Genomic DNA, 25,619 nt, shown 5'->3' on the forward strand with positions numbered 1-25,619 from the left:
TCATAAATTCTGAACTATATCGTGTATTTGGTGACCATCACAAGGGGTCAACAGGAATAATGATATTCATTAATGTAAACCAAAATGGTATACTTGGGTAGAACCAAGGGGGGTATTGAACAAAGTTCAACGAATTCATCATGTGACAAATAAAATGGACAAAAATGGTAGGGAAAGAAATTTTATTTTCAAGGATTTGTGCAGACAATGGTGAATAAAAAATTGTATTTTAACTATAAAAGGCTGACTTCATTCCACGCTGGCATTCAGGGTTTATGGTGATGCCAGTTTGAATCTGAGGCAATATTGCTATCCCCCTTCACCCACCCCTAAAAGACTCCCTCAGAGGAACAACTTCCTACAATTTTTCAGTCAAAAAACAGATGACACATCAACCAAAGTAATGAGTTAAACAGCCTTCTGCTTATCTGCTTACATAAAGGCAAGAAACGAAATAAGCTGTGTTATTTGTTTCTTGCTGTAAATTACCTTCATTCTGTGCACTTTTTTGGTACATTCTCATAGGAAAACAACTCAAAATATAACAATTTAGGTCAAGATACCCCACCTGGGAGGCTGTAAAAATTGAACAACTAGAACTGTGAAATGAAACAAGTTTAAAATCCGAAGCAGCTCTCCTCACCAAGCTTAGAGACATTAGCCCTATTGGAAAACAAGTCATTAAAGCTACAAAATAACAAGTGCAAAACATGCTGAACCTGTATTTCCAGAGAGTACCGTTCCTGCTGGCCAACAGGTCCCAAACACACCTACAAGGTGTAACTGTTCCTTTCTGTTCCAATAGATGTCCTTTCCCTCATGTGAAAGATCCTCAGAAGTGACAATGGAAAATATAATAATCATTGAAATTTACCCTGTGGGCCAATTCTTGAAGAGACAAAAAAGCCACAACTCTGAGATGATTAGACATGTAGTGTTTACTTGAGGACTTTTTACACCTCTAGAAACCCCCAAAGCACTAAACTATTTCGGAACCTAAACTTCCTAGCAGCTTTTCTTTGGGGGAAAAGACAGAAGACAATTTCCTGCCACACAGGGGTCAACTTGTCCACAGTCAAGTTTTACTGTAACAGACAATTCAATTGGTTCCTATGTTGATGCGTGCTTGTCACAATAATTTAATTTTAGACCAACTCTCTCTCTCTTCTTTAAATGGAGAAGTCTTCCCTTCAAATGTTGAGTCAGCTAAAATGATTTCTGTAAGAGTTACCATATCCATGGAAAAGCCTATTAATCTCCATGGCAAACATCTGTTTTCCTTCCCTTTAGAAAACACCCTCATTTTATTTGTGGATTCTGTTAACTTTCCAAACATGCTCATGAATATCAGCAACTTCTCTCACTCGTTTGAATTTATCATGTTCTTAAAACACAAAAAATTTCCAAGAGATAGCTAAAGAGTACTGCAATATGAGGAAAACCAAAAGTTGCCCAAGAAAAACAAGTGATCAATTAAAAATTGCCATAATAACCCAGACTCAAACACAGAATAAGGCTGTGTCTTGGATAACATGACAGAACGTCCATCTAACATCACAGTAAATTCTTACACTAGATGACTTTACTAGTGTATGAATTATATACTAGATTTCTTTTACCCTAACTGCAAATATATTAAAAATTATTTCTTCAATACTTTTCTCTTTCCCCTAGTGGTGGCATTTAAGACTGAGTAACACTATTTCGCACTCAGTAATTTAGAGTATAAAAAAAGGCTTTAGGAAAATTCTAAGAGTAGATTCATTTTCCATATACCATTTGATGGGATGAAGTCTCCTTTGGGGGATATTGGTGAACAGAACATTTTTCCTTACCTAAGTTACTGCTTTCTAGTCTCACCACAGACAACTAATTCCCAAATCTTATGTAGGCCCAGATTTTCTTGGCAAACTCTTGAGCCACCAGCACACAGCACATTTATTTCATCTGTCCTCTTTTTGCAGTGAAGACCATGCCTCTCTCTTATGTTCCCAGATGGGTATATGAAAGAGAAATTTCCAAAGCCAAAAAATTTTCTTGGCGTGTGTAACTCTTGTTCTCCCCCCACCCCACCCACTCACCCCCCCATCAAGTTGCCAAATCCAAATCAAACAGTGAAAAAAAAAAAAAAGTCAAGTCTTGAAAATTCTCTCTCCTTCCAAGAGGTGTGAATACAGCCTATGTCCTTCCCTAATGGGCCTCAGTTTGAAAAGATCCTGATGAGGAGCTGAAGAACAGAGTAGGTGACAGGTTTTTATGTAGGAGGTATGTAATCCTATCACCGTGGGGTATAATTTATCTGGACATTATATGCTCTCTGCTGAGGACTGATTCACACACAGATCAAAGGAAGTTGGCCTTCTGGAGTCCCCTGAAGCATAAATAATGTTTGTAACCATGAGGAATTTTCCCCACATATGGTAGGGGCAGATGCTGTGGTGTCATCTTGGGGACTTTGATGATTTTAGCTGAGCTCTCTTACGCTGGGCCCAGGCCCCGGACAGTTTCTTCACCCTCATCCTCTTGGTTGGCAGCTGATGAGATGGATGCTTTGGAATTCATTTTATAAACAGGACGTAAAAGGCCATTACAACACAGGCGATTGCCACAGCAGCATGCAGCCTGGTTCCGATCACAGCGGCTGGCAACAGAAGTAAAAAGAGAAAAGAAATCACACCTGCGCTTCATGTAAATCCTCACTTTCAAGGTGGTATTTTGAAATCTCTAGTCATGATGAAGAGACCTATCAAGGTTCTCAAGAACCCACCCAGGGATGCATTTAAATACTGTTCTTAAGCGCTAGATTCTAGGTGAATATACTGTTTCTATTTTGCTCTATTTTGAAAAAAGATTTAGGTAGGTAGGATTCACCCTTAATAAAAAGTAACAAAGGCATCTGAGTTAATGAAACTTAGAAGAGACTCCAATATATTCTTTCCAGAAATTCAGAAAAACTTTTCATTGGGAAAATACTCCAACGATTCTAGTCCAGTCTAAACTGCTTTAATTTGGAGACTTTTACTCCATGGAGAATATTAAAATTACCTTGATGCTAAAATAAAGGGTTATGTAAAAGTGGAACCAGATACAATGCCAGCCTATCCGACCCCCTACACTTTGTAGCACCCCACTGTCCAGAGATGGCAATCTCCTCTCCCTGTCCAGATATGATCATACCTTTGTAAAACACACCCCAAACTCCCTTCTTCTCGGACAGCAGCCAGGTTTTGAGACGAGGTACTTTCTTGAAGTAAGCACAGGTGCAAACAAAGAGCAAACCAAACACCAGAATTCCATCCAAGGAGTACACTGTGACAGAAAGAAAAACAAATACTTCGGTACTAATCTAGCTGGTGACAGGTGATTCCATTTGAGAACTCCAAGGAGAACAGAGTGATTTAATATCAAGACGATACAATCAACTAGCAATGCCAACCCTTTACAAGGGAGAGCCAATATCCTGGGACTAACAACGGTTCCTTCATTGTTCCTCAAATTGCTTGTAGACAACCCCCTTACAAAGATTTCACTGTATCTTCTTCTCTTTCAAGAGCTACAAGTCCTGAGAAGAGTGCATCACTTTAGTGGAATCAATCTCCCAGGAATGGCCAGTGTTGGTAACAGTTTGAGAGAGGCGTAAGAATCCTTGGAGCCTGAGCTGAGGAAAGTACCCATGTTCCTGTTATGAATCACTCATGTGATAAAGGAGAGCCAAATGTTTAGCCAAGTCTCACAGATCTGCAGTTGTTGAAGAATATGTTAAGGCAAAAAGTAAAGCTTAATGTAAACAGCAAGGGTTCGAATTCATAAAACTACAGTTTTCCAATGCTTATCTTACACCTCATGCATGATACTCTACTGTCAAACCAACATTTCTGCTAGAATAACTACAGATTCTTGTCAGAAAAAAATATCTGAGGTGTCGACATAGAACAATTGTGGGAAAAACGCTTTGAACAATTCTATTTCTTACATACGTAAAACAAGCTATTTCTTGTACATGTAAGCACAATGAAGAACCTAACTGCAAAAGGAAGAAAAAATTCAGACCACAAAAGGAGGGAAGGTAACTAAAATTTACTCAGTTATTATTATGTATCAGACTGCTCTCTTATTTCCTGGTTTCTTCCTCCCAGTGATGTCCCTTCTGGTACTGTGCCTAGTAACCTCAGACCTGTGACTTGCCCAGGAAGCTCCAAAAGGATATTTTACATAATCAGTATCTGCCACTTCTGGACCACTCTATCTCCCTCTCTCCAGTAAAACTATCTCACAGCCAGGTATCACATGAGAAAGAGCCCAGTACATTAACACATACACTAAATTCTTATGATGATACTTTAATGTATTATTCTTTTACTTTCATAAGTTCTTGCAGACAATGCCAAAATTCACAAAAGGGTGAAATTTGAGTCTCCATTGCCAGACTTAAGGAGAAGGTACTTTTGAGAAACGCTTTCCTGAGCCCCTCAAATCATACCAGGACGCTTTCTCTTCTTTCCTGTAAACAGCTGACTCTAAATACCATTAAAAGTCCTTCTTCCTGCACTTTTCCTGGAATTCGGAAATCATGTCAGTAAAGTGTTCCAAGACGTCTGGAAAATTAGGTCGGATAAACAGGGTTGCAACTGCCACATCGTTTAGAAGAGGCAGTGTCTAAATCCAACCCTTGCAACACTAGCCAGGGTCTCCAGATGGGATCACTCAGGCAGGACTTTAGAATCAAACGAGACAAAGCTTTCCGGCATTTTTTCAAAACAAGGAAAACTTTAAGGGTCTACATTCGCCTCCAAAAAGTGTGAGGCTTGACACTCTCTCTGATTTCTTGGTCCTCCCAACGAGGCTACAGTCTGAAAGTATGAGAACGGAGGAAGCTAAGAGAAGGATCCTTTCTTTTCCCTGGTGCCAGAGCAATAGTTCAACTGGGACCGGCCTGCCTAAGAGTCTTGCAAGGGCTAGAACGAACTTCTAAGAAGGGGGAAGAGAAAGCACAGGCTAGGGACTGAGGACTCGGGGTGCGGAGACGAGAAGCACTGGTATTTCTAGATCGGTAGGGGACGGAAGAACCGCGGAAGGGTTTGGGGGACAAGAGTTAGGGGCACTGAGAGCCCACGGTGGGGCTGGGCTGGGAGGGGGCGGGGAGAATGGCCACGTCAGTCCCGGTCCCGCCCGCCACGTTTCCCCTCGTCCTTTAGTCCCATTCTCCACTCTGGGCATTGGCTCTCACCGTTCGTCATGGCGGCTGGGCCCGGGCCTCGCTAGGGGTTCCGGGATCAGCTGTGAGTGGTAGCGGCGAAGACTGGGGAACCCAGCTCCGCGTTGACACTTCCCGATCGGGGCCGCAGCGACGGGTAGGAGGCGTAGTACGCAGGCGCAAGGGCAGAGAGGCGAGTGCCGAATGCAATCAGGAGTGGCTAGCAGATTACAGAGCTAGGGGACTTGTGTGGGCGGTGCTTGCTGTTTACGCAAGCGTAAGAAGAGCGCCATCGGAGAGGCTTCCTAAGTGGCCATGGTAACCAAGTTTCTTCCGGGTGTCCTTGCTGCGGCAGTGGCCTAACCTGACCTGTTCGCGTCGGTGTATTCGGATAGGTAAAGGCTCCAGCTTCACACTTTATTCTGCGCTGTGGCAGCTGGTGTGTGTGTGTAAGCAGCAGCCTTCCTGCGACGGAAAGGTGTCGGTCCCGGGATTCCAATTAAGAGAACTCTGACAGCAGGACTCATGAGGCAGTCCCTGCGACCTCCAGACCTGCTTTTGTTTCACTGCTCTTTCTTTCCTTAACTTCTTTTGTTTTCTTTCTTTCCTTTTTCTGTCTCTTCTTTTTTGCTACTGGGTATACCAGATTTTTTTCTCCAGTTTTATTGAGAAATAATTGACCTACGTCACTTCTTTCTTACTCCTTATGGAAATCAGAATAGTTAGGCTCCGTCTGAACTCTCGGAATGAGAGTAAGAAACATTATAACAGAAACAAGTCACATATTTCAGACCCTAAAGCTCCACTCTATCGGGAAACATCCAGATAATTGCCTGTTTGTTTCTTAGATTTTTCTTGAAACTTTCAGGAGAGTCTCGATACTCTCCTGTATTTAGTTAAATGCTGGGGTCTCTTTGGCCACTTTAACCAGGAATCGGGGATATCAGGACAGCGTTTTTCACAAAACTTTCACAAGCTGACGAAAGATATCAATAGTTTAATGATGGGGGTAGAGTGGAGACAAAGCTACAGGTTCCATTTTGTAAATCAAAATCTTTAATTGGGCACAACTCGACCTGCTTTATTGAAATGCAGAGAGGGGCGCCTGGGTGGTTCAGTTGCTTAAGCCTCAGATTCTTGGTTTGGGCTCAGGTTAGGGCCTGGGGGCCCTGGGATCTAGCCCTCTAGCCCGTGTGAGGCTCCCTGCTCAGCGGGGAGTCTGGTTGTCTCCCTCTCCTGCCCCTCCCCTACTCATGCTTGCTCGCGCGCGCTCTTTCCCTCCCTGTCTCTCAAATAAAAAATTAAAATGCGGCTAGAGTGCAACTCAATCTTTCGAGGCTTAAATTCTAGGTAAGGTTACCAGTGATTTGACAAGGTCCGAAAGGAACTCAGTGCCCCTCTTGCTGCAGTGCCATCTGCTGACTGCGGCCTGCTTCGCTACAGATAAAAAAAGTTACCAAAATGCCTCCTTCTAAGAGCTGGAGTGGGGAGGCAAGCCGAAAGAAGTCTGATGGAAAAGAGACTCCTTGCAAAAATATACATAAATGCGGGGCGAGGGTCTGGGGGTGTGGAGGAAGACATAGGGGACAAAACCTAAGACAAGGCCAGATGTACTTACGCACATACACACAGAGACAAATCCGCCTCCCCAAATGAACTTTGGGGACCACTCAAAAACAACATAAAAATACCTAATTGTCTTGGCCTTTGAACCTTTCGTCAATTGTTATCTAAAACAGCATCAGCACTAATAATATCACTAGCAACTGACTGTTAATTCCCTGCACCCATAGAGCCCAAAGTCCTAAATAAATTCATGTTTACTAATTTGGATTGAATCATGTAGCTCATCTTCAACTAAAAAACTTCTCCTCTTTTTTGGATACTATTGAACTGTGCTAGCCTCACTGACCTACACCTAATTGTTATCTTTACTCAGGTTTTTCCTGCTAAATATAGATGTTCCTAAGAAACCTACACCCTCTTTTTCTCATTATTAACTCTCACTTGGTGACCTGTTCTGTTCATGGTTTCAACTACTACCTCTGCAGAGTTCTTAAGTTGATGTCCTATCCAAGCTCCAATCTTCTATTTCTAATAGATGTTCTTCTGATATCTGAAATGTTTAAAGCCAAACACAATTCCCCTCCGATTTCCCAGTTTCTATGATTAATATTTCTTTCCCCCTAATCACTAAAGTTTAAATTTGTAAGTTATCTCTGAGTCAATTAACTTTTTTCAAGATGTCATTCAGATTGTTCCCTTTTCAATCCTGCAGCCATCATGTTAGTGATTTTACCATGTCAGTCCTCTTTAAGCATCAGTTTTATCCTCCAGTAGTGAAAACTTACATTCGTATAACACTGTGACATTTCCAAAGCCAACACACCTATTTAATCCTCACAAGTGCCTTATTACCCTATTTTGGAGATAAACTGAGGTTTAGGGTAAAACTACCCAGTGTCACACTCAAGCAGTAATTCTGGTCTTCTAAACTGAAGACTAGAAAATTTTGCTCAAAATCACAACTGTTGTTTCCTGTAACAGCAGCCACTGGCTGCTAAATATTGTTTAACTCCTTACCCTGCTATTCATGGCCTTCCTGCAGCATTTTCCACTGTTCTAGGTAGACTTTAAGCTTCAGCTGTGAAAAGACTTCTGTGTTCTTTAAATGTACTGTTTGCTTTCGCAAAGTTTTTGCTAATGCCATTTACTGTTTTGGTGATAACTTTATCTCCTCATTTTGTACTAGAAGGAAACCACTCCAATTTTTTATTTTAAGATTTATTTATTTATTTTAGAGAGAGAGAGAGCGAGAGAGCACACAAGCAGGGGGAGGGGCAGAAGGAGAGGGAGAGACTCTCAAGCTGACTCTGACTCCCTGCTGATTGTGGCGCCTGATGCAGGGCTTGATCTCACCACCTTGAAACCATGACCTGAGCTGAAATCAAGAGTTGTCCACTTAACCGACTGAGCCACCCAGGCACCCCAAAACCATTCCAGTTTTTGTTACTCTCTGAAAGATAAGTCTTTTCTTCCCCAGTTGCTCTCAGAATTTAAGAATAAAGTTTAAGGACAAAGACATGACAGTTGAAGAGCCGAGGAGAGTGATTGACTAGTGAGCTAATTACTATTTCAAAGGACAGTGATAGACCACAATATCTTACTCTGATTATGTAGTTATTTTATACTCCACTCAGAATTTGCCCATTTCTGTTTCTTCTTTTTCCATGTGTCTTTCTTCGTCTTCCTACTCCTTCTTCCCACTCTTACATTTATGTCCTTCTTTCTCTCTCTACCACATTTTTTCTTTTCCAGGTTTTATAAAGTAGTTTATCTTTTTATTGAAAAAAACGAATCTCACCAGATTTTTGCTTCAAAATTTGTTATAACAAGAATTTTATTTTTAAAAAATTGAATTCAAGTTTTCTTTCTATAAAATTGGGTTTTATTGGTTGCTCCTTTTTCAGGTCGTTGAAGGATTAAATGAATTACTGTTTACAACAATACCTGGCATGAAGTAAGCGCTCCATAAAGGCTAGTTTTTACTGTTGCAGTTGTTCATTTGTTTAAAAAATATTAACCATGGGGCGCCTGGGTGGCACAGCGGTTAAGCGCCTGCCTTCGGCTCAGGGCGTGATCCCGGCGTTATGGGATCGAGCCCCACATCAGGCTCCTCTGCTATGAGCCTGCTTCTTCCTCTCCCACTCCCCCTGCTTGTGTTCCCTCTCTCGCTGGCTGTCTCTATCTCTGTCGAATAAATAAATAAAATCTTTAAAAAAAAATAAAAATAAAAAATATTAACCAGCGTCTACTATGTGCTGAGCACTTCACTAGATTTTGCAGGTGTAGAGGCAAAAGTGAGTCCCTGCCCTCAGAGAGCAAACTGTATTGGAGAAGATAGATGAATGAACACATTTAATAGAGCACAGGCATTATGTATGTAATGACATTATCTTTGATCTTTATAACTGTTTTGCAGAATATTTTTAAAATAAGAAATCTGAGACTCAAAGAAGACACATGGATGACATCACATAGCTAGTTAGGATCCAAACCCAGGTCTGCCTGACTTCAAAGCTCCCTTCCCCCTGTTTTCACACTGCTTCAAATTGGGATGCTTTCCACTGATACTAATCTTTGATGGTTTTGTTCCAAGCATTATTGTTTCTGTCACCCTGGAAGGCCCCATATAGCCTTACATCAGGCCGAAGCCTGGGCCACTGGCTCTTGCAGCCAAACTGCAAAGAATAAATAGAGCCCCACTGAATAGGGACTCAGTTCAGACAGTCTTTCCTCAGTTCATTTCAGCCTCCACTGGAAGACAGGCAGTTGTTGCCAAACACCTGTCAGTCAAGAACAGTGGTCTGTTTGTTTGGGTTGTTGTGGTCACTGTGGTGAACATTCATCAGTCATGGGGACCATGACTATGGCATTCTGGTTTAACCAAAGAGTAAGTTCAGTCCCAAAGGCTCAGCTTGCAACAATAGCCTCATTTGAATTACAACATATTTGAAAAAGGATGTCAAACAGGCATTAATTTATGCTACAAATATTTGTTCCGGAACTTCTGAGCCTAAGGAATGTACTAGCCTTTGGGAGCTGAAAGATGAAGGAGAAACAGACTCTGTTTTTAATAAGATTTAGTAGACAAGATAAGCCGTGTGTATAAGTCACCAGAAAATACAATAGAAAGTGAGCAGTGTCAAAGGAAAATGAAAATGAAGTGCTGTGGGAGAGTAAAGGAGAAAGTGCTTTTAGCTGGAGAGCCCGGGGCGGCGGGGGCGGGGGAGCTTAGTGGAGGTGCAGACATTTTAGCTGGGCTGGAAAGGCACATGTAGCATTTTAATAAAAAAGGTATTCTAGTGGGAAAGGAGTAGAGTGATCAAAGGCATGGAGATGGGAAAGCACAGGATAAGTCTGGGGCACAGCACACTCTTGCCTTTCTCCTTCACTGGCTAATTCCATTCATCCCTCAGGTCTCAGCTCAGACCTCACCTGCACAAGGAAGGCATCTCCGACCTTCTCGAGTTGCCTTCCCCCACTTAAACTATCAGAGCATACAGTATCTATTCAGCTCATGTCCCCCTTCTACACTGTAAGGTTCATGAGCCTGGGACTGTGTATTTTCAATGTTTGTCATTTTATCCACAGTCCCGTACCAGTGCTGCACATTTTACAGGTGCCTGTGAAATATTTGTTGTGTGCATAATTGAATGTGGTCTTGTGGAACTAGAAGGTAGAGTTCATGAAGGAGAACAGCAGAAGATGCTGCTGAAAGATAGGTTCTGGAATAAAAACAGCTGACACAGAATGTTGACTACATGCCAGGGACAATTCAAAGCACCTTCTGCATGTTAACACATCCAAGCCTCCTAATAACCTTAGAAGGTTAGTAACTTATTATCTCCATCTCACAGATCAGGAAGGGATGTATTGAGAGGTGAAGTAAATTGTCTCAAAGGTAGCATGGCTGGTAAGTAGTACAGCTAGGATTTTGGTGGGGTTTTTTTTTGAGACACAGAGAGAGAGAGAGAGAGAGAGAGAGAGAGTGTGTGTGTGTGTGTGTGTGTGTGTGTTAGCAGGAGGAGCAGTGGGAGAGAGAGAATCTTGAGCAGATTCGTGCTGAGTGTGGAGCCCAACTCGGGGCTCTATCCCAGGACCCTGAGATCATGACCTGAGCAGAAAGCAAGAGTGGGATGCTCAACCGAATGAGCCACCCAGGTGCCCCAAGTACAGCTAGGATTTTTAAAACTGACTCCTCTGACCCCAGATGCAAGTTTAACCAAAGAGTATAGGCATTCTGTGGTAAAGAAGCAGATGGTTAAGACTGCACAAGATTATTGTGGAAATTCTGAAAGCCACTTAAAAAAATGACACTACCTCACTCAGCCCCAAACAGGGGGTGGCACTGCAGAAGTTTGTACCCTGGGGTGGAGGGGAAGGAGTGGGGGTGGGGTGCAGGGTGGGGGCAGGGTGAAGGTGGGACTGCTTGGCTTCTCCTGGATTTGGGGTCTAGGTGGTACTACCTGCCTACCCTCTCCTATCCCGTCCTAATACATGCCTCAAGCTCACCACCCAGTCTCCTGTTTTCGTCATTTCGGATAGTCCCTCCCACTGCCTTGCTGTCCAAATTTTTCTCCCACAACTCAGCTCTACTGCTCCCTTCTATCAGCTACTGCTGTCGGCCTCTCTGCTGACTCCATTCTTTTGGGAACAAATCTCTTTTGTCATTAACCTTTTCTTTAGAAGCTCCTTCCATTTTTTTGCCATAATGAAAACCTGACTTTTTCTAAGTTAGCTAAGTGTCCAGCATAAATTCACAGCCTTACTCATTTGGTAATCATTTTTTCAAAGCCCACCTTCCTTGATCCTATTGCCCTGTGAGGCTATTTTCCTCTCTTTGCTTTTCTACCCTCCTCTGTCCAATTACACACTCATTCCTTAACCTCTTATAATCTGGCTTCCATCTTCACTATTCCCCTGGAACTATTTTGTCCAGATTATTCTACCACCTCCCAACTGTCAATTCCAAGGCCTCATCTTAAATCTCTTAAACTCTTAATCTCTGTGGCACAGAGCACTCCTGACCACTTGCTTCTTTTTGAAATTTTTTCTCTTTTGGCTTTCAAAATATGTTCTTTTCCTCTTCATCTTTGTTATTTATCTCTTCCTACTGTTAAAAATGATTAAAGAGACTTAGGAAAAAGCCTTGGATTTGAACACCTCATGAAGCGGACAGTCTTGGAGAACTGCAAAATGGGATGAAAGGCAGAATGCTTTTATAGGATAAAGAATAAAGAACAAGAAAGAGAAAAATGAAAGTATTTGATTGGCTGGCTGATAGTCAACCTTGTTTGGAGTGAGAAGACCCAGAACTGGCTTGGCATTTGGGGATTGGCTAAGGAATATGCTGCATTTCTGGTCAAACAGAGTGATTAAGTTTCCATTTGCTAACATGGCGCCTGGGGCAGGAAAGGCTCCATTGTGGGTCTAGAAATTTATTTCAACACTACCTCTTGGACCATTCTTTCTGTTTTTTCTGTTTCTTGATGAACCATTTTGAAGGATCTGCCCTTTGCCCCCCTTCTCTCTTGCCTTTGTTGCTGTGCAAGCCTTAAACTCTCACTTTTGTATTGACGTCTCCCACACCATTTTCTTTGATCATTTCTCTGTGGATTTCCAGGCCTGCACATCCGTCTGTCGATAGGACATCTCTAGACTCTTAGACGGAGTTCATTTTCTCCCCCTGCCCCAATTGCTTTCCCATTTCACTTTCCAATTTATATTAATAACATTCCATCCATCTGGATGTAAACCTCTCTCTCCATAGCTCTCAGTTTCATTCAGACACAAAGTCCTGTAAATTCTACCTCCTAAAGTTCCTTCTCTGCAGTGTGAAGTTCAGTCTCTGAAGAGAACATTCCAGACCTTTCACACTCCAGCTTCATTCCAGCCTCATTTCCTGCATTGCCACCTAACAAACTTGGCTCTGCTGGCTCTGGTAATCCCCCTGAAAATTACACAGAAGCATACAGTGAATTTTCACTCTCTGTGCTTTATTTCGGCTCTGCTCGTAACTTTTATATTTTGGATCTCAGGTTCAGAAGGTTGAAGTATTGACGCTCTGCAGTTCATGACATACTATCATAACTGGCCTTTCCAAAGTCCTTCCACCTGTTATTTATCTGTGCATTGCCCCACAAACTTTCAATGTATTTTATGTCTATTTTTTTATTTGTTCTTGTAAAATATCTACTTTTTGTGTGTCTCTAGATTTAATTTACATCATAGATCTCATTGTGTTTCTTTTTAAATTTAGCACTATGTTTCTAAGCTCTGTCCGTGTTGTTAGTCTATTACTTCTGATTGCTGCATAGTACTTCTTGGAGTGCACCCAGCACATTTTAGCTATCCCTTGATAATGGACACTGTGAATGTTTTCTACCTGAACCCCTGGGCAAGGCCAGAGTCTCATCACTACCTAACACAGCGACTCTCAACCTTATCAGACTCAACAGTCTTCCTTAAATAACTGAAGTATTATAATGTCTCCTTTATTATTCTGAAATGACATTCACAGATCATATAACCCCCAATGATCTCTGCCTCCTGATATACTCATTCTTGTGTAATCCCCTCTCCTTGAGTGTAGGCTGAACTTAATTGAATTCTTTTGAGTAGAATAGGCCAAAAGTGATGAGATGCCACTTGTTAAAATACACGGACGGCACCCCCAACGACGCATAGCTTCACAGCCCCGAACCAGGAAGCGGTGATTCGATATATAGAGTCAAGTCAGGGCCACGACAAGATACACACCGCTCAGACTACGATTTCCTTTTCTTTGTTAATGTTTAATTAATCCGTGATCTTGATCACAGGGCCTAGAGCTTATCCCTCTCTCCTTAAACTCCGCCAGCGTCTGCTGTTACACTCCGCGAACCTTCCCCCACCAGCATGCTAACTAGGCCCCGCCCCGCCCCGCCCCTCCCGGCGCGTCACCGGAAGTGAGGCAGAGGAAATAGTAAAACCCGCTGGGAGCGAGGCGGCGGAGCCGTGTAGGCTGGCTGGTGGTATGGCAGACGAGGAGGAAGACCCTACTGTGAGTGACCACCACTGTTCCAACCCACTCTTTTCTTCACTCCCTGGGGTGCAGAAGCGGAGCCCGAGTTCAGAATCACTCGAGATTTTCCTTAGCGAATTCACTCGAGAGAGTTCGGGCGGTTCACGCAGTGCTAGCCTTTCCCTTCGGATTCATCTCTTAGTACGTGGGGCAGGATGTGAAGGAAGAGTAGGAAGGTGGCTCCTTGTTCTTTGCTTTGGGTCTGTATTTGCTAAACACTCTTTGAATCGCCTGGACAGTCATCAGAGGACGAAGCTAATATTTGTTAGCTCTCATTATGAACGAACACTGCAGCTGGTAACAAAACTATGTACTTACTGTAAAGTCGTGGGAAAATAATGGACCGAAAATCAGGGAACCTGGATTTCAAAATCTGTTATCTATGAGCAAGTTACTTAATTTTGAACCTCGGTTTTCGTGTCATAAAATGGGGTTAAGGCTTATTTGAGGAAAGTTCCTAGCCCTGTATAAGCAGTGCTTAGTAAATACTAGTTTTGATCACTTTGATTCAATACCTACTCTGGTTTAGTTTAGTTTTTTTTTTTTTTAATACGAACTCTTAATAGTAAAACTGTGTGGTAATAGGCTAACTCGTTGGTTTAAAAAAAAAAAAAAAAAGTATGGTCATTGAAACTCTTCCAGGAGAGGCAGTAGGATTACTTGTTAGGGACATTGTAGAAGCCATTTCTGCATGAGTGGGAAGTTGGACTGGGTAGTCTTTAAGGCTCCTAAAATGCTAAGATTTCATGATTTTTTGCTGCTTGCTTTAGGCTTTCCGGCCTGATATCAGTGTTGAAAATGGAAAAAAATATTGATGTTATTTAAAGATCAAATGCAGTGCTTGACATTTCTGTATATATGTTTTAACTTACAGTTTGAGGAAGAAAATGAAGAAATTGGAGGAGGTGCAGAAGGCGGACAGGGCAAAAGGAAGAGACTTTTTTCTAAAGAATGTAAGTAATATTTGACAATGATTTAATTACAGATGATAAAAACTTTTGGACATGTCTGTTCAAAGCAGATTAATGTTTTGAATGTGTTTGTCTGTGGGGGCAGTATTCTCAGATTTGCCTATAAAATTCTCTTTACTTCTGAATCGTAGATATTAGTGATTCTAACCCTAAATTAAATGTGTGTAGGTGGGTGTGTGTGTGTATACACTTTTTTTTTTAAGTGAGGAAATGTGATTAGTGTTTCAATACAGGGCCTTAGAACATACCTTTGTTACTTTTTGTGTCACTTATTATTGCAGCAGAACTCCTTTGACTACAAGTCAAAGGTTTTGATGGATCCTGGGACAGGTACTGAGAGTAAGGAATTAAGTTGGGGCTTTGGAATAAGGCATTGGATAGAAAGGTGATGAACAGTGTAAGATATTATAGTGACGTAGAGATTATAATGTACTGGTTCTCTAGTGTATTCCCTCAGTAGACAGGTTTGGCTCTTTTTGGCAGCAGCAAGAGGGAGAGCTGCTGTTCCTAGTGATGGTCAAAGCCAGCTCCTGAAAGGCACTGTGACAATGTGCTCTCCAACCTGGGTCCTTTACACATAGTTATGGCTGACTGTTGACAGATGAGACAACACATGAATACATGGTTTATTTATGCTGGGTCAGACAAGTGGTTCCCAAATGCTCCTGAAACTGTAGTCAGTAGGTCTTTATATTTTTATTTTTTTAATGACTCAAATCCTCCATATCTCAGTTTCTCACCTAAAGCTGACCAATCCTTAATCCATCTTTGATACTGTTTACTTCATTTGTATGTGTTTTTATTTCTTGTATCAGCCTAAGAAGGGGATTTCCACACCAGAGCATCCCAGGGTGATGTTTGCGTTGTCAGTTCTCAGCAGAAACCTTTGTTCTACTTGGATTGCTTTATTTTTGTGATGATAAGAATTTGGAATCTTCACAGCCTTCTCCTTGTCTTACCTGAATCTTGATATACCTTACTGGCCAAGATCTGTTCTCCTAAACTTTTTAAAAAATTTTTTTGCTACAATAACACAAAGTTTCAAAGCATTCATTGGCATTTGTTTGTATCTTTACAAACCCTTTAACCAAATGCAACTTACATACTGGTGAATTATGCCCGTCAAAATGTTAATGACAAAGTATCTTCCTCAAATATTTAAGGAATAATAGTAAGCTTACAATGGAGAATCCTGGCAGATAAGTAATGTCTAAAGTATTAGCCAAATGATCAAAGTCAGTATCACCAGTAATATATATTAACATCATGTACCTCTAATATGATGCATTAAGAGGGCACATCACCTCTATGGTACCCTTTCTAGTAATGTGTAACCACAGTCTAATCATGAGAAAACACCAGACAAACCCAAATCGGAGAACATTCTACAAGATCATTAACCAGTGTCCTTCCAGAGTGTCAAGGTCATGAAAGATTAGAAAGGTATGAGGAACTGTCACTGCTTAGTGGAAAGTAAGGAGGCATGATAACTAAATAGTGTGGGATCCTGAAATAGCAAAAGGACATTAGTTGAAAAACTGGTACAGTCTGAGTAAGTTCTGTACTTTTATCAGTGTTAATTTCTTAGTTTTGATAAATGTCTATAAGATGTTAACATCAGGGGATGGTGGATATAGGGTATTTGGGAGCTCTGTACTGTTTTTGCAACTCTTGTATAAGTCTGAAATTATCTCAAAAAGGAAAAGGCAAAAAATTTGTCAGAATCCAAAAGGGAGAAAAAATATTGGCTCTTGTGTTTGTTTTGTACCCCCTGTATCTGGACCTAAAGGCTCTTGCCAGTTTAAACCCTAGGTATACCTCTATCCCAGCCTGCTTTCCAAATCACCCCTTTCTTTTCCTCCCTAGGCCTGGTATACCTAATTCTCCTTTCAGTTCGACCAGCTTTTGCTTATCCTAAATAGCAGTTATTCTTAATGTACTCATTTCTTTAGGAGTGTCCTGGGGTTTTGTTTGTTTGTTTTGTTTTGTTTTTACTGTATTTAAAATAAATTGTACTAGTCTTAAATGAACAGCTTGATGAATTTTATGTATTTACACATACTTATAACCACCACTCGCTTCAGGATACAAAACATTTCCAACCTATGACAGGGTTTTTTTTTTTTTTTTTTTTTTTTTAACATTTATATACCCCTTTCAGAATCTGATAAGAGTTGATTATTCTTTGCAGAACAATGCACACACACAAATAATATATAAAATTTTTGCATATAATTTCAGAAGGGTTCAAGGATTTCTCAAAGCCTGTCCATAGACTAACTGCGGCTTTATAGACTATAGGGTAATCCATATGGATTCTTAACTACCTTAAACTGTCTTAAACTACCATGAAGTGTAATACCCTTGAGAGTAGGAATATAGACTCTGGAGCCAGATCAGCTGCCTTCAAATGTGGGTTTCATCTCTTACTATCTGTGTGACCTTGGGTAAATCATTTAGCTCAGTGCCTCAGTTTTCTCACCTAAATGGAATAGGAATAATAATAGTATCTACTAAAAAGGATTGTTGTGAGGATTAAATGAGTTTTATTTTTATTACTCTGTATTAGAATTTTTTTTCTCTTTTGCATTTTCTATGGTTCTTTCGGGTGAAGTCTGAAAGGACTTTGTTAGCAATGCATTGATCTAGGGAATGACATATCAAGATTCTACATAGTTTGCTTTCTCCATTTGATTACCCTGTTCTTCATATAAGAAGTAATTGAAGCACTTTCTCTCATGTCCTTTTCCCTATGTTAGTATAAGAAAGCATTTTGCCTTCTCTTTTCCAATGCCCCCCTGCCCTCCCCTCACCACACACCATATACACCAGAACACTCCCAGTAAGGGCTGAGCCATTGCTACTCATCCTATCACTGCCATAGAGTTTCCTACTTCAAGTTATTCCAGGGTCGTTGGTGAATAGATACTAGAGGTTAGGGAAAGAATATTGATGTCAGGGTTCAGTAGCTGGGAGGGAACAGGAGTTCCTACTAGGGAAGGAGAGATAGGAACAGTTAGTTATGAGATTGTGGTTAAAATCTTTTGCACCAAGGTCCATACTTGCAGATACAACGTAAATATGTTTTTACAAGTATCTTCTCTAACTTGGTCCATTTCTAATTTGAAAAAAGTATTGGTAAAATTGTTAAATGTATTCATGTAAACAGAAATGATTGTTCTTTTACAGTGCGATGTATGATGTATGGGTTTGGGGATGACCAGAATCCTTATACTGAGTCAGTGGATATTCTTGAAGACCTTGTCATAGAGTTCATCACTGAAATGGTAAGATTTTTTTGTAATTGGTCTTAGTTAATTGAGTAATAGATTTGAAATTCTAACTTTTAGTTAAGGCTAGAGCTATGTCATCCTTTTGAAATAAGCTTATCCATTTGAGTGCCTTTTTGTGGAAGTTACTGATTACTATTTATCATTAAAGATACATAGATATGTAAACATACACACATGTACATATGTATATGTACACATAAAATATTCTACCCTCTCCTGAATTTCATTTATAAGGACATAATTATAAGATCCTTGAATAAAATTTAAAAATATTAACCATAATGCCATCATCTAATGTAAGTTTCTCCCTTCCAGTGTCGATTTAAATGTATACAATGCTGGGGCGCCTGGGTGGCTCAGTCGGTTAATCATCTACCTTCAACTCAGGTCATGATCTCGGGGTCCTGGGATCGAGCCCCACATTGGGCTCCCTGCTTAGCAGGGAGTCTGCTTCTCCTTCTCTCTGCTCATGCTCTCTCTAATAAGTAAATAAAATCTTTAAAAAAAAATGTATCTAATGCTTACATAGTGGTAATCATGGTAAACATTTTTAACTCAAAATTTTACAGTACATACTTCCTATATTCTAATCATAATTATTTTAGTTCAGTAAAATTCATTGAAATTGTTTTCTAATATATTTAACCTTTTCTCTCTTGTATAAGTTATTTACAGATTATTAAGTGAATAGATAATTTTGTATGACCGTATTCGTGAAATTTCCTCCCATATCCTCCTTGGATATATTCACAGGGATGGAAATACTGAGTTTGGTTGTGTTCCTATGAATTTTTACCCTGTGTTATGTATTATTTTCTTAGTACAGAATAATAGAAGTAAAATTCCTGTGTCAAAGAGTATGCATTTTTAAAAATTCTTTTCCATTTATTACTGTAATACTGATTAAATTTAGGGAGTATAAAAAGGTGCAGGAAAGGGGCACCTGGGTGGCTCAGTTGGTTGGGCATCTGCCTTCGGCTCAGGTCATGATCTCAGCGTCCTCGGATCAAACCCCGCATCAGGCTCTGCTCAGCGGGGAGTCTGCTTCTCCCTCTCACCCTCCCTTTATGCCCTCTCCCTCTCTCTCTCAAATAAATAAAATCTTAAAAAAAAAAAAGTGCAGGAAAGAAAATATAAATCTCTAATCCTTCCACCTAGAGACAACTTATGCTGAGATTTTGGTGAATATTTTCTTGTTTTTTTGCACGTATTTTTAAACTTCATTAAATTGAAATCGTATAGTATATTTAGTCCTAGAGCCTGCTTTTTCATATAAGTTGAACTCTGTCCCCCATGTCCTTGCATAACACTCTATAATATTTTTAATGGCTTCATAATATTAATTGAATGGATGTGCCCAAATTTATTTAATGCCTTACTAAATACTTAGTTTCCCCTTTTTTAGTCATTAGAAATAATGCTATGATGAACCTTTGTTTTTTAAAGATTTTATTTATTTGAGAGAGAGTGAGAGAGAGAGAACGAACAGGGTGGGGGGCAGAGGGAGAAGCAGATCCCCCACTGAACAGGAAGCCCAATGGGCTCCATCCTGGGTCTCCGGGATCATGACCTGAGCCAAAGGCAGAAGCTTAACTGACTGAGCCACCCAGGCACCCCAAACCGTTGTTTTTATACAGGATGAATATATGATAGGAGATGAGATTTATTTGAATTTAATAAAACCTACCACTATTTATCAACTACTGAGACAGAAAGCTTAAATGAAATGTGCAGTTACAAAGAAATTATAGAATTATTTTATAAAAATGAAGATAAAAGCTACATAGATCAAAAAAGAATAGATTTGATAGTTTCAGTGTCCTTAGTATTAAAAAATGTCTATAAACCATTAGAGAAACATTCCTATAACACAGTAGAAAGTGGACAAAGGACTTAATAGGAAGACAATTCACAAATGAATAGCTATAAAAATTAGAAGCGAAGATCTTCACTCTCATCAGTATAAAGTAAATGGAAATTAAAAAAGTAAAATATTATATTTGTTTTAAGTTAATTTAATTTTTTTTCTTTGTAATAGACTCACAAGGCCATGTCAATTGGAAGACAAGGTCGGGTACAAGTTGAAGATATCGTCTTCTTGATTCGAAAGGACCCAAGGAAGTTTGCTAGGGTTAAAGATTTGCTTACTATGAATGAAGAATTGAAACGAGCTAGAAAAGCATTTGATGAAGCAAACTATGGATCTTGACACCTGTACTTTCTGAAGTTTCATTATCTTCTGAGGAAACCATATATAATAACTGTATATTTCCCACAGTGAGGTCCTGATATCTAGCCATTATATGCAAGATGGAGAAACACAAAGTTTTCTGCTTTTATTTTCATGTCTTCAATTTTAGAGTGATATTTGAGCCTTGAATTGCCTGCCCTTATATGACTATACTTGAATTACTTACTGGGTTTTAATGACCACATGTAAGTTGAAGTACCTTGCAAACCATGCAGTTCCTTCTGACTTTTGACTGTAAATGATGAAGTAGTATTTATGTATTGGGTGTATTTGTGCCATTGTAGGCTATACCATAGGTGTTTAATATATGAAATTTATAGGGCACCTTTGACTATGATTGCTAAGATGTGTTTCATGTATTCTAAAGTTTTTAGACTACAGTAGTCTGAGATTATTAAAAGATAGTTAACTGGTTTGTTTTTTTAAAGAGAAGATGATACAAGAAAATAATAGTCTTTTGTAGGAATGTTTATCTAAGATATTTGTTTTTAATATTCTTTAGATTACAAGAATGATTTATTTTTTAAACTAAAAGTTTCATGTGAATTCTTCCGTATTGGAAGGCTTTTGATTTAAAACCTTTTGGGCTTATAATGTACTAGTTGTCAAGTTTTAAGAGATCTCATTTTCCCAGGTCAAATTAAAGCTTTCTAAAAAAAAATCCTTTCAGTAGTAGGAATGGTATTGCTTAAAAAGCTGATGGCAGGATAAGCATTTGGGATAGTGTTTTATTAACATATTTGTTAGTACTTGTTCATTGTGGAAATGTGTACTTGACTAAAACCATATATGGCTATGGAAACCACTTTTGAAGTTCAGGATATACAAGTTTTGTGTGTGTTTAGCTTATTGTATTAAATTATTGCACTTAGTTTAAAATAAGGATTAAAACTGCATTTAAAGGGATCACTGATTATTATTCTTTCTGAAAAAATGTTTTGTGTGCTGCTTATAAACATTATAAATCAGCATGTAGGAGAATTTCACCTTCTTAATCTGTTGATGCAAGGAATAAAGTGAAAAAGTAGACTAATAATTGAATTTGACTATGTGATTTATAAGCTTTTTCTCCCCATTACTAGTACTATAATTCTGGCTGCTTAATCTCACTAAAAACTTTGTTTCTATATTCTTGTAATCCTCCTGAATTGATAATGAGATTCAAGATAGCTGGACTGATCTTTTTGTTATTTAAAGAAGTAAAAACCGGGGCACCTGGCTGGCTCAGTTAGTGGAGCATGGGACTCTCAATCTCAGGGTCATGAGTTCAAGCCCCATATTGGACATGGAGCCTACTTTAAAAAACAAACAAACAATTGAAAAGCTACTCCAGTCTAAGCTGGGATCAAGAATGTGAGTGGGGGGGCGCCTGGGTGGCACAGCGGTTAAGCGTCTGCCTTCGGCTCAGGGCGTTATCCCGGCGTTCTGGGATCGAGCCCCACATCAGGCTTCTCCGCTGGGAGCCTGCTTCTTCCTCTCCCACTCCCCCTGCTTGTGTTCCCTCTCTCGCTGGCTGTCTCTATCTCTGTCAAATAAATAAATAAAATCTTTAAAAAAAAAAAAAGGATGTGAGTGGGATAATAACATCTCAGTATATCGCTATTTTTGCTAATCAGGGTGTACTTCACCCTGAAGAAAGAACTGGTAAAAATTGGCACTAGGGGAACTATCCTGGTACCTGTCTTAGTTAGCTAGGACTGCTGTAACAACATATCAGACTGGGCAGCTGAAACAACAGAAATTTATTTTCTCACAGTTCTGGAGGCTGGAAGTCTGAGATCAGGGTGCCAGCATGGTTGAGGTCTGATGAGGGCTCTTCCTGGGTTGCAGATAGCTACCTTCTCCTCGTGTCTATACTTGTCTGAGGGAGCTCTGTTATTTCTTCCTCTTTTTATAAGGGCGCCAGTTCTGTCAGATCAGGGTTCCACCCTTATGACTTCATTTAACCTTAATAGCCTCCTTAAAAACCCTGTCTCCAATCTAGTCAGATGGGAGGGGAGATTAGGGCTGCAACATGACAAATTTCAGGGGGTTACATTTCAGTTTATAGCAATGCCATTAATCTTACTATGCTAGTGACCCTGGCATGTAAGAAGTTTTTTATGGGACCTTGCATGGTAGGTTGCAAGTGATAGAACTTGACTCAAAAATAGCAGAAGTAGGAGAGAGGAATTTATTGGTTTATCCCAACCGAAACAAGGGAAAGTAGGAATGGAGTTGATTCCCTAGGGTTGACTGGATATAAGAACTTGAGAACCCAAGACTCTGTCCATCTTTATCTTAATTTTGGTTTTATTCTCTCAGGAACCTCAGTGTGTCAAGGGAACATGGTAACAGTTCTAGGGTTTCCATCCATACAACTGATAGAAGGAGCTACTTCACTTAGCAATACAGAAGATCCCCAGGAGGGGAGGGGAGGAGGTAAGAGCTGGGTACTATTAGCAACAAAGGGAAAGAGGCTGTGCAGACGAAAATAACAGATGTGCACTGACTTGCTTCATGAGGTTACTTAATTGAACTCTAATAGGTAACATGGCTCCCTCCGAATGTCTAGAGCTACCCTATGTAATGTGGTAGCCACTAGTCACATGGGACTATTTAAATTTATTTCACTCAAATTAAATGAAACTAAACCTTCAATTCCGCAGTTGTGCTAGCTGTGTTTCAGGTGCTCATCAGTCCCATGGCTAGTGGCTGCGGCAATAAACCGCAGATGCAGAACATGTTTCCATCATCACGGAAAACTATTTGGGACAGTGCTGATCTGTAGTGTGCAGGTGCTTTTTCTTAATTCAATTCACTTAAAACAACTTACTACGAAAAATCTCAAGTATACACAGTAATAGAATAATATGAGCCCCCATCTTCAACAATTAACTAAACTTTGCCAATTTTAATGTCTTTATCTATTCCCCCGACTTTTGGGGGGAAAGGGGCAGTATTTTAAAGCAAATCCCAGTTTTCATTGTATCATTTTGACTATAAATACTTCAGTATATCATCTCTAACAAAAAGTTTTAAAAGGTAGCCCGAATACTATTAGTACAAATATACAATACAAAATTATACAAATATACAATACAAAAATTAGTACTAATTCTTCAATACCCCATTTAACACCCGATTCCTGTTTAAATCTCCTAGTTTGTCTCAAAATATCTTTTAGAGTTTGTGTATTTGTTTTTTATTGCTTCTGTAACAGATTACTGTAAATTTAGTGACTTAAAACAACAAAGTCATTATCTTACCAGTTCTTTAGGTCAGAAGTCTAACATGGGCCTCACTGGTGCTAAAATCAAGATACTACATTCCTTTCTGGACTTTCTAGGAGAGAACCTGTTTACTTGCCTTTTCCAGCATCTAGAGCCTGCATTCTTTGGCTCTTAGTCCCCTTCTGTCTTCCAAGTTAGCAATGCTGCATCTTTCTGATCTTTCTGCCGTAGTCCTCTCTCTCTCTGACCCCGGCTGGGAAAGGTTCTCTACTTCTAAGGACCCATGTGATTATATTGGACCCATCTGGATAACCCAGAATAACCTCCCCATTTAAAAATCCTTAACTTAATCACACCAGCAAAGTCTCTTACCTTGTAAAGTAACATATTCACAGGTTCTGAGGATTAGGATGTCGAGGTCGTTGGGAGGGGCTGTTATTCTGCCTCCCACAGGCTGTTTGCAATAAAATCTAAACAAGGTTTCACCCATTGCACTTGGTTACCCATTGCCTTGGATAAATCTAAATTTCTATTAATCTCCAATAGCTCTTCCTCTCCCACTTGTTTAAGTGAGGCTCTCTCTTTAAAAAATTATACTTTTTTTTTTTTTTAGCTAGCATGTTTATTTGATGCTGAACCAGAATAGCTGATATAATTGATGATTCACTGAGACTGGTTTTACTGTATTTAAACTGATTTTCTTAAGCAAAAGCTGTAATATTCTAAGTGTAGAAATTTTTAAATGGAGCAATAGCTCACTTGGCTTCTCATCAGTGGAAAGAGGTAGTGTCTGGGGAATCAGTTGGCCACTTCCCAAGAGGCCTCAGGAGGTTGTATTACTTGGGTGAATGTGTAGTCCAGAGTTTGACTTGCATCACTACAGGCTTGGAAACTGATTTCAACAGCAAATGGAGAGCACATCCATCTTTCAGGGTGGACATAGAAACCAGGCTTGTAAGACCAATGTATGAACATGGATGCCAATTTACAGATGTAGGTAACACTTGCATGGGTTTGACCGGCAAATTCTTCCCTACCCTGGGCAGACAATGTGGGAAATGAAAACATGAAAATGAAGGTGAATCAGAATGAGGGGAATTAGATGAATGCACTGCCTAGAGCATCAGCTAAGAGAAGAATAAAGTTTACACAGAAACAGGAAGAATGGCTCCCCAGGCCCTGAAGCCGGGCACCCGAGTGTGTTTCCTGAGGAGCAATCTTCAAGATTCCATTGTTGCTAACACTGGAGACTTGGCTTGAGTTTTCACTTCCGGTGACAATACCCATCCAAGCATGGTCTGTTTGTGGTTTTCAGGTGGCTTTGTATATTTCTACTCTAATTCATTCACATGTTGAGCTCAGAGGTAATTCAAAGAGGGCAATTTTACTTCCAGTATCTTCAGGGAAGCTTCATAGTTGCTCCCAAGATCTGATGACACTGAGCATTGTGCCTGAAAATCAAGAACTTTTTAAGCATTCTGCCTGTATCCCAGAACCTTCCCAATTCTCTAGGCCTGGTTTTCTTAGTGTCCCTATGTTCACCTTCTTAACACAGAGACTGAGAGGGAGATGATCAGTGAGCAAGGTGTTAAATGTGTTGTTATAGGCTGCTGCTTTTCCTGGGTCCTGGTGAATGACTACATGAGCTAGACTGTTATATTATGGGATGGGATCACAGAAATCATTTTGATATATCAAGAAGTATGTATTAAGCAACTGTTTTATTGGAGGCATAGCACAGATACAATTGGGCTATATGGTAGCTGGATGAATGGAATTCTAAAGTTACAGAGGTAAAGTAAGGAGCAAATTTTTTATATATTACCAGTAGACTGGTAAAAGTTTCAATCTGAACTTTTGTACAAAATCCCAATTCATGTGTAATTTGTAGCATTGAATCTTCTATGCACATGCTCACTATATTATACTTACACAGAAAGCCTGGTAAACTGCTTTAACTTGGGTGTATTCTTTTAGAATAGGAAGAATAAACGCTGAAATGTAAATCATTTGTCATTTGCCTTTGTGTGACTATTTTATTTTTTTAAAGATTTATTTACTTATTAGAGAGA

The 25,619-nt window shown here is 39.9% G+C and overlaps 2 protein-coding genes across 2 annotated transcripts; one reads left to right on the forward strand and one right to left on the reverse strand.

The window, feature by feature from the left end:
• Window positions 1–165: 165 nt before the first annotated feature.
• On the reverse strand, window positions 166–5,393 carry TMEM167B (transmembrane protein 167B). Its single transcript, XM_026484647.4, has 3 exons — window positions 5,228–5,393; window positions 3,178–3,309; window positions 166–2,641 (listed from the first exon to the last, which is right to left on the reverse strand). Exons 1-3 carry the CDS (start codon window positions 5,235–5,237, stop codon window positions 2,559–2,561), a joined length of 225 nt encoding a protein of 74 aa, XP_026340432.1. The 5' UTR covers window positions 5,238–5,393; the 3' UTR covers window positions 166–2,558.
• An 8,325-nt stretch (window positions 5,394–13,718) lies between these two features.
• Window positions 13,719–21,371, forward strand: TAF13 (TATA-box binding protein associated factor 13). The gene is made up of 4 exons (XM_026484649.4): window positions 13,719–13,799; window positions 14,695–14,773; window positions 17,981–18,078; window positions 20,123–21,371. Exons 1-4 carry the CDS (start codon window positions 13,773–13,775, stop codon window positions 20,291–20,293), a joined length of 375 nt encoding a protein of 124 aa, XP_026340434.1. The 5' UTR covers window positions 13,719–13,772; the 3' UTR covers window positions 20,294–21,371.
• The last annotated feature ends 4,248 nt before the right edge of the window (window positions 21,372–25,619 follow it).

Source organism: Ursus arctos, unplaced genomic scaffold, assembly GCF_023065955.2.
Source record: "Ursus arctos isolate Adak ecotype North America unplaced genomic scaffold, UrsArc2.0 scaffold_12, whole genome shotgun sequence".
Taxonomy (NCBI): Eukaryota; Metazoa; Chordata; class Mammalia; order Carnivora; family Ursidae; genus Ursus; species Ursus arctos.

Bases quoted from the DNA above. Each gene is read 5' to 3' on its own strand.
- TMEM167B (XM_026484647.4), bottom strand. The intron at 2,642-3,177 runs GTATGATCATAT...TTCTGTTGCCAG, and splicing joins TTGGGGTGTGTTTTACAAAG to CCGCTGTGATCGGAACCAGG.
- TAF13 (XM_026484649.4), top strand. From the start codon at position 13,773: ATGGCAGACGAGGAGGAAGACCCTACT. The intron at 13,800-14,694 runs GTGAGTGACCAC...TTTAACTTACAG, and splicing joins ACGAGGAGGAAGACCCTACT to TTTGAGGAAGAAAATGAAGA. The intron at 18,079-20,122 runs GTAAGATTTTTT...TCTTTGTAATAG, and splicing joins TAGAGTTCATCACTGAAATG to ACTCACAAGGCCATGTCAAT.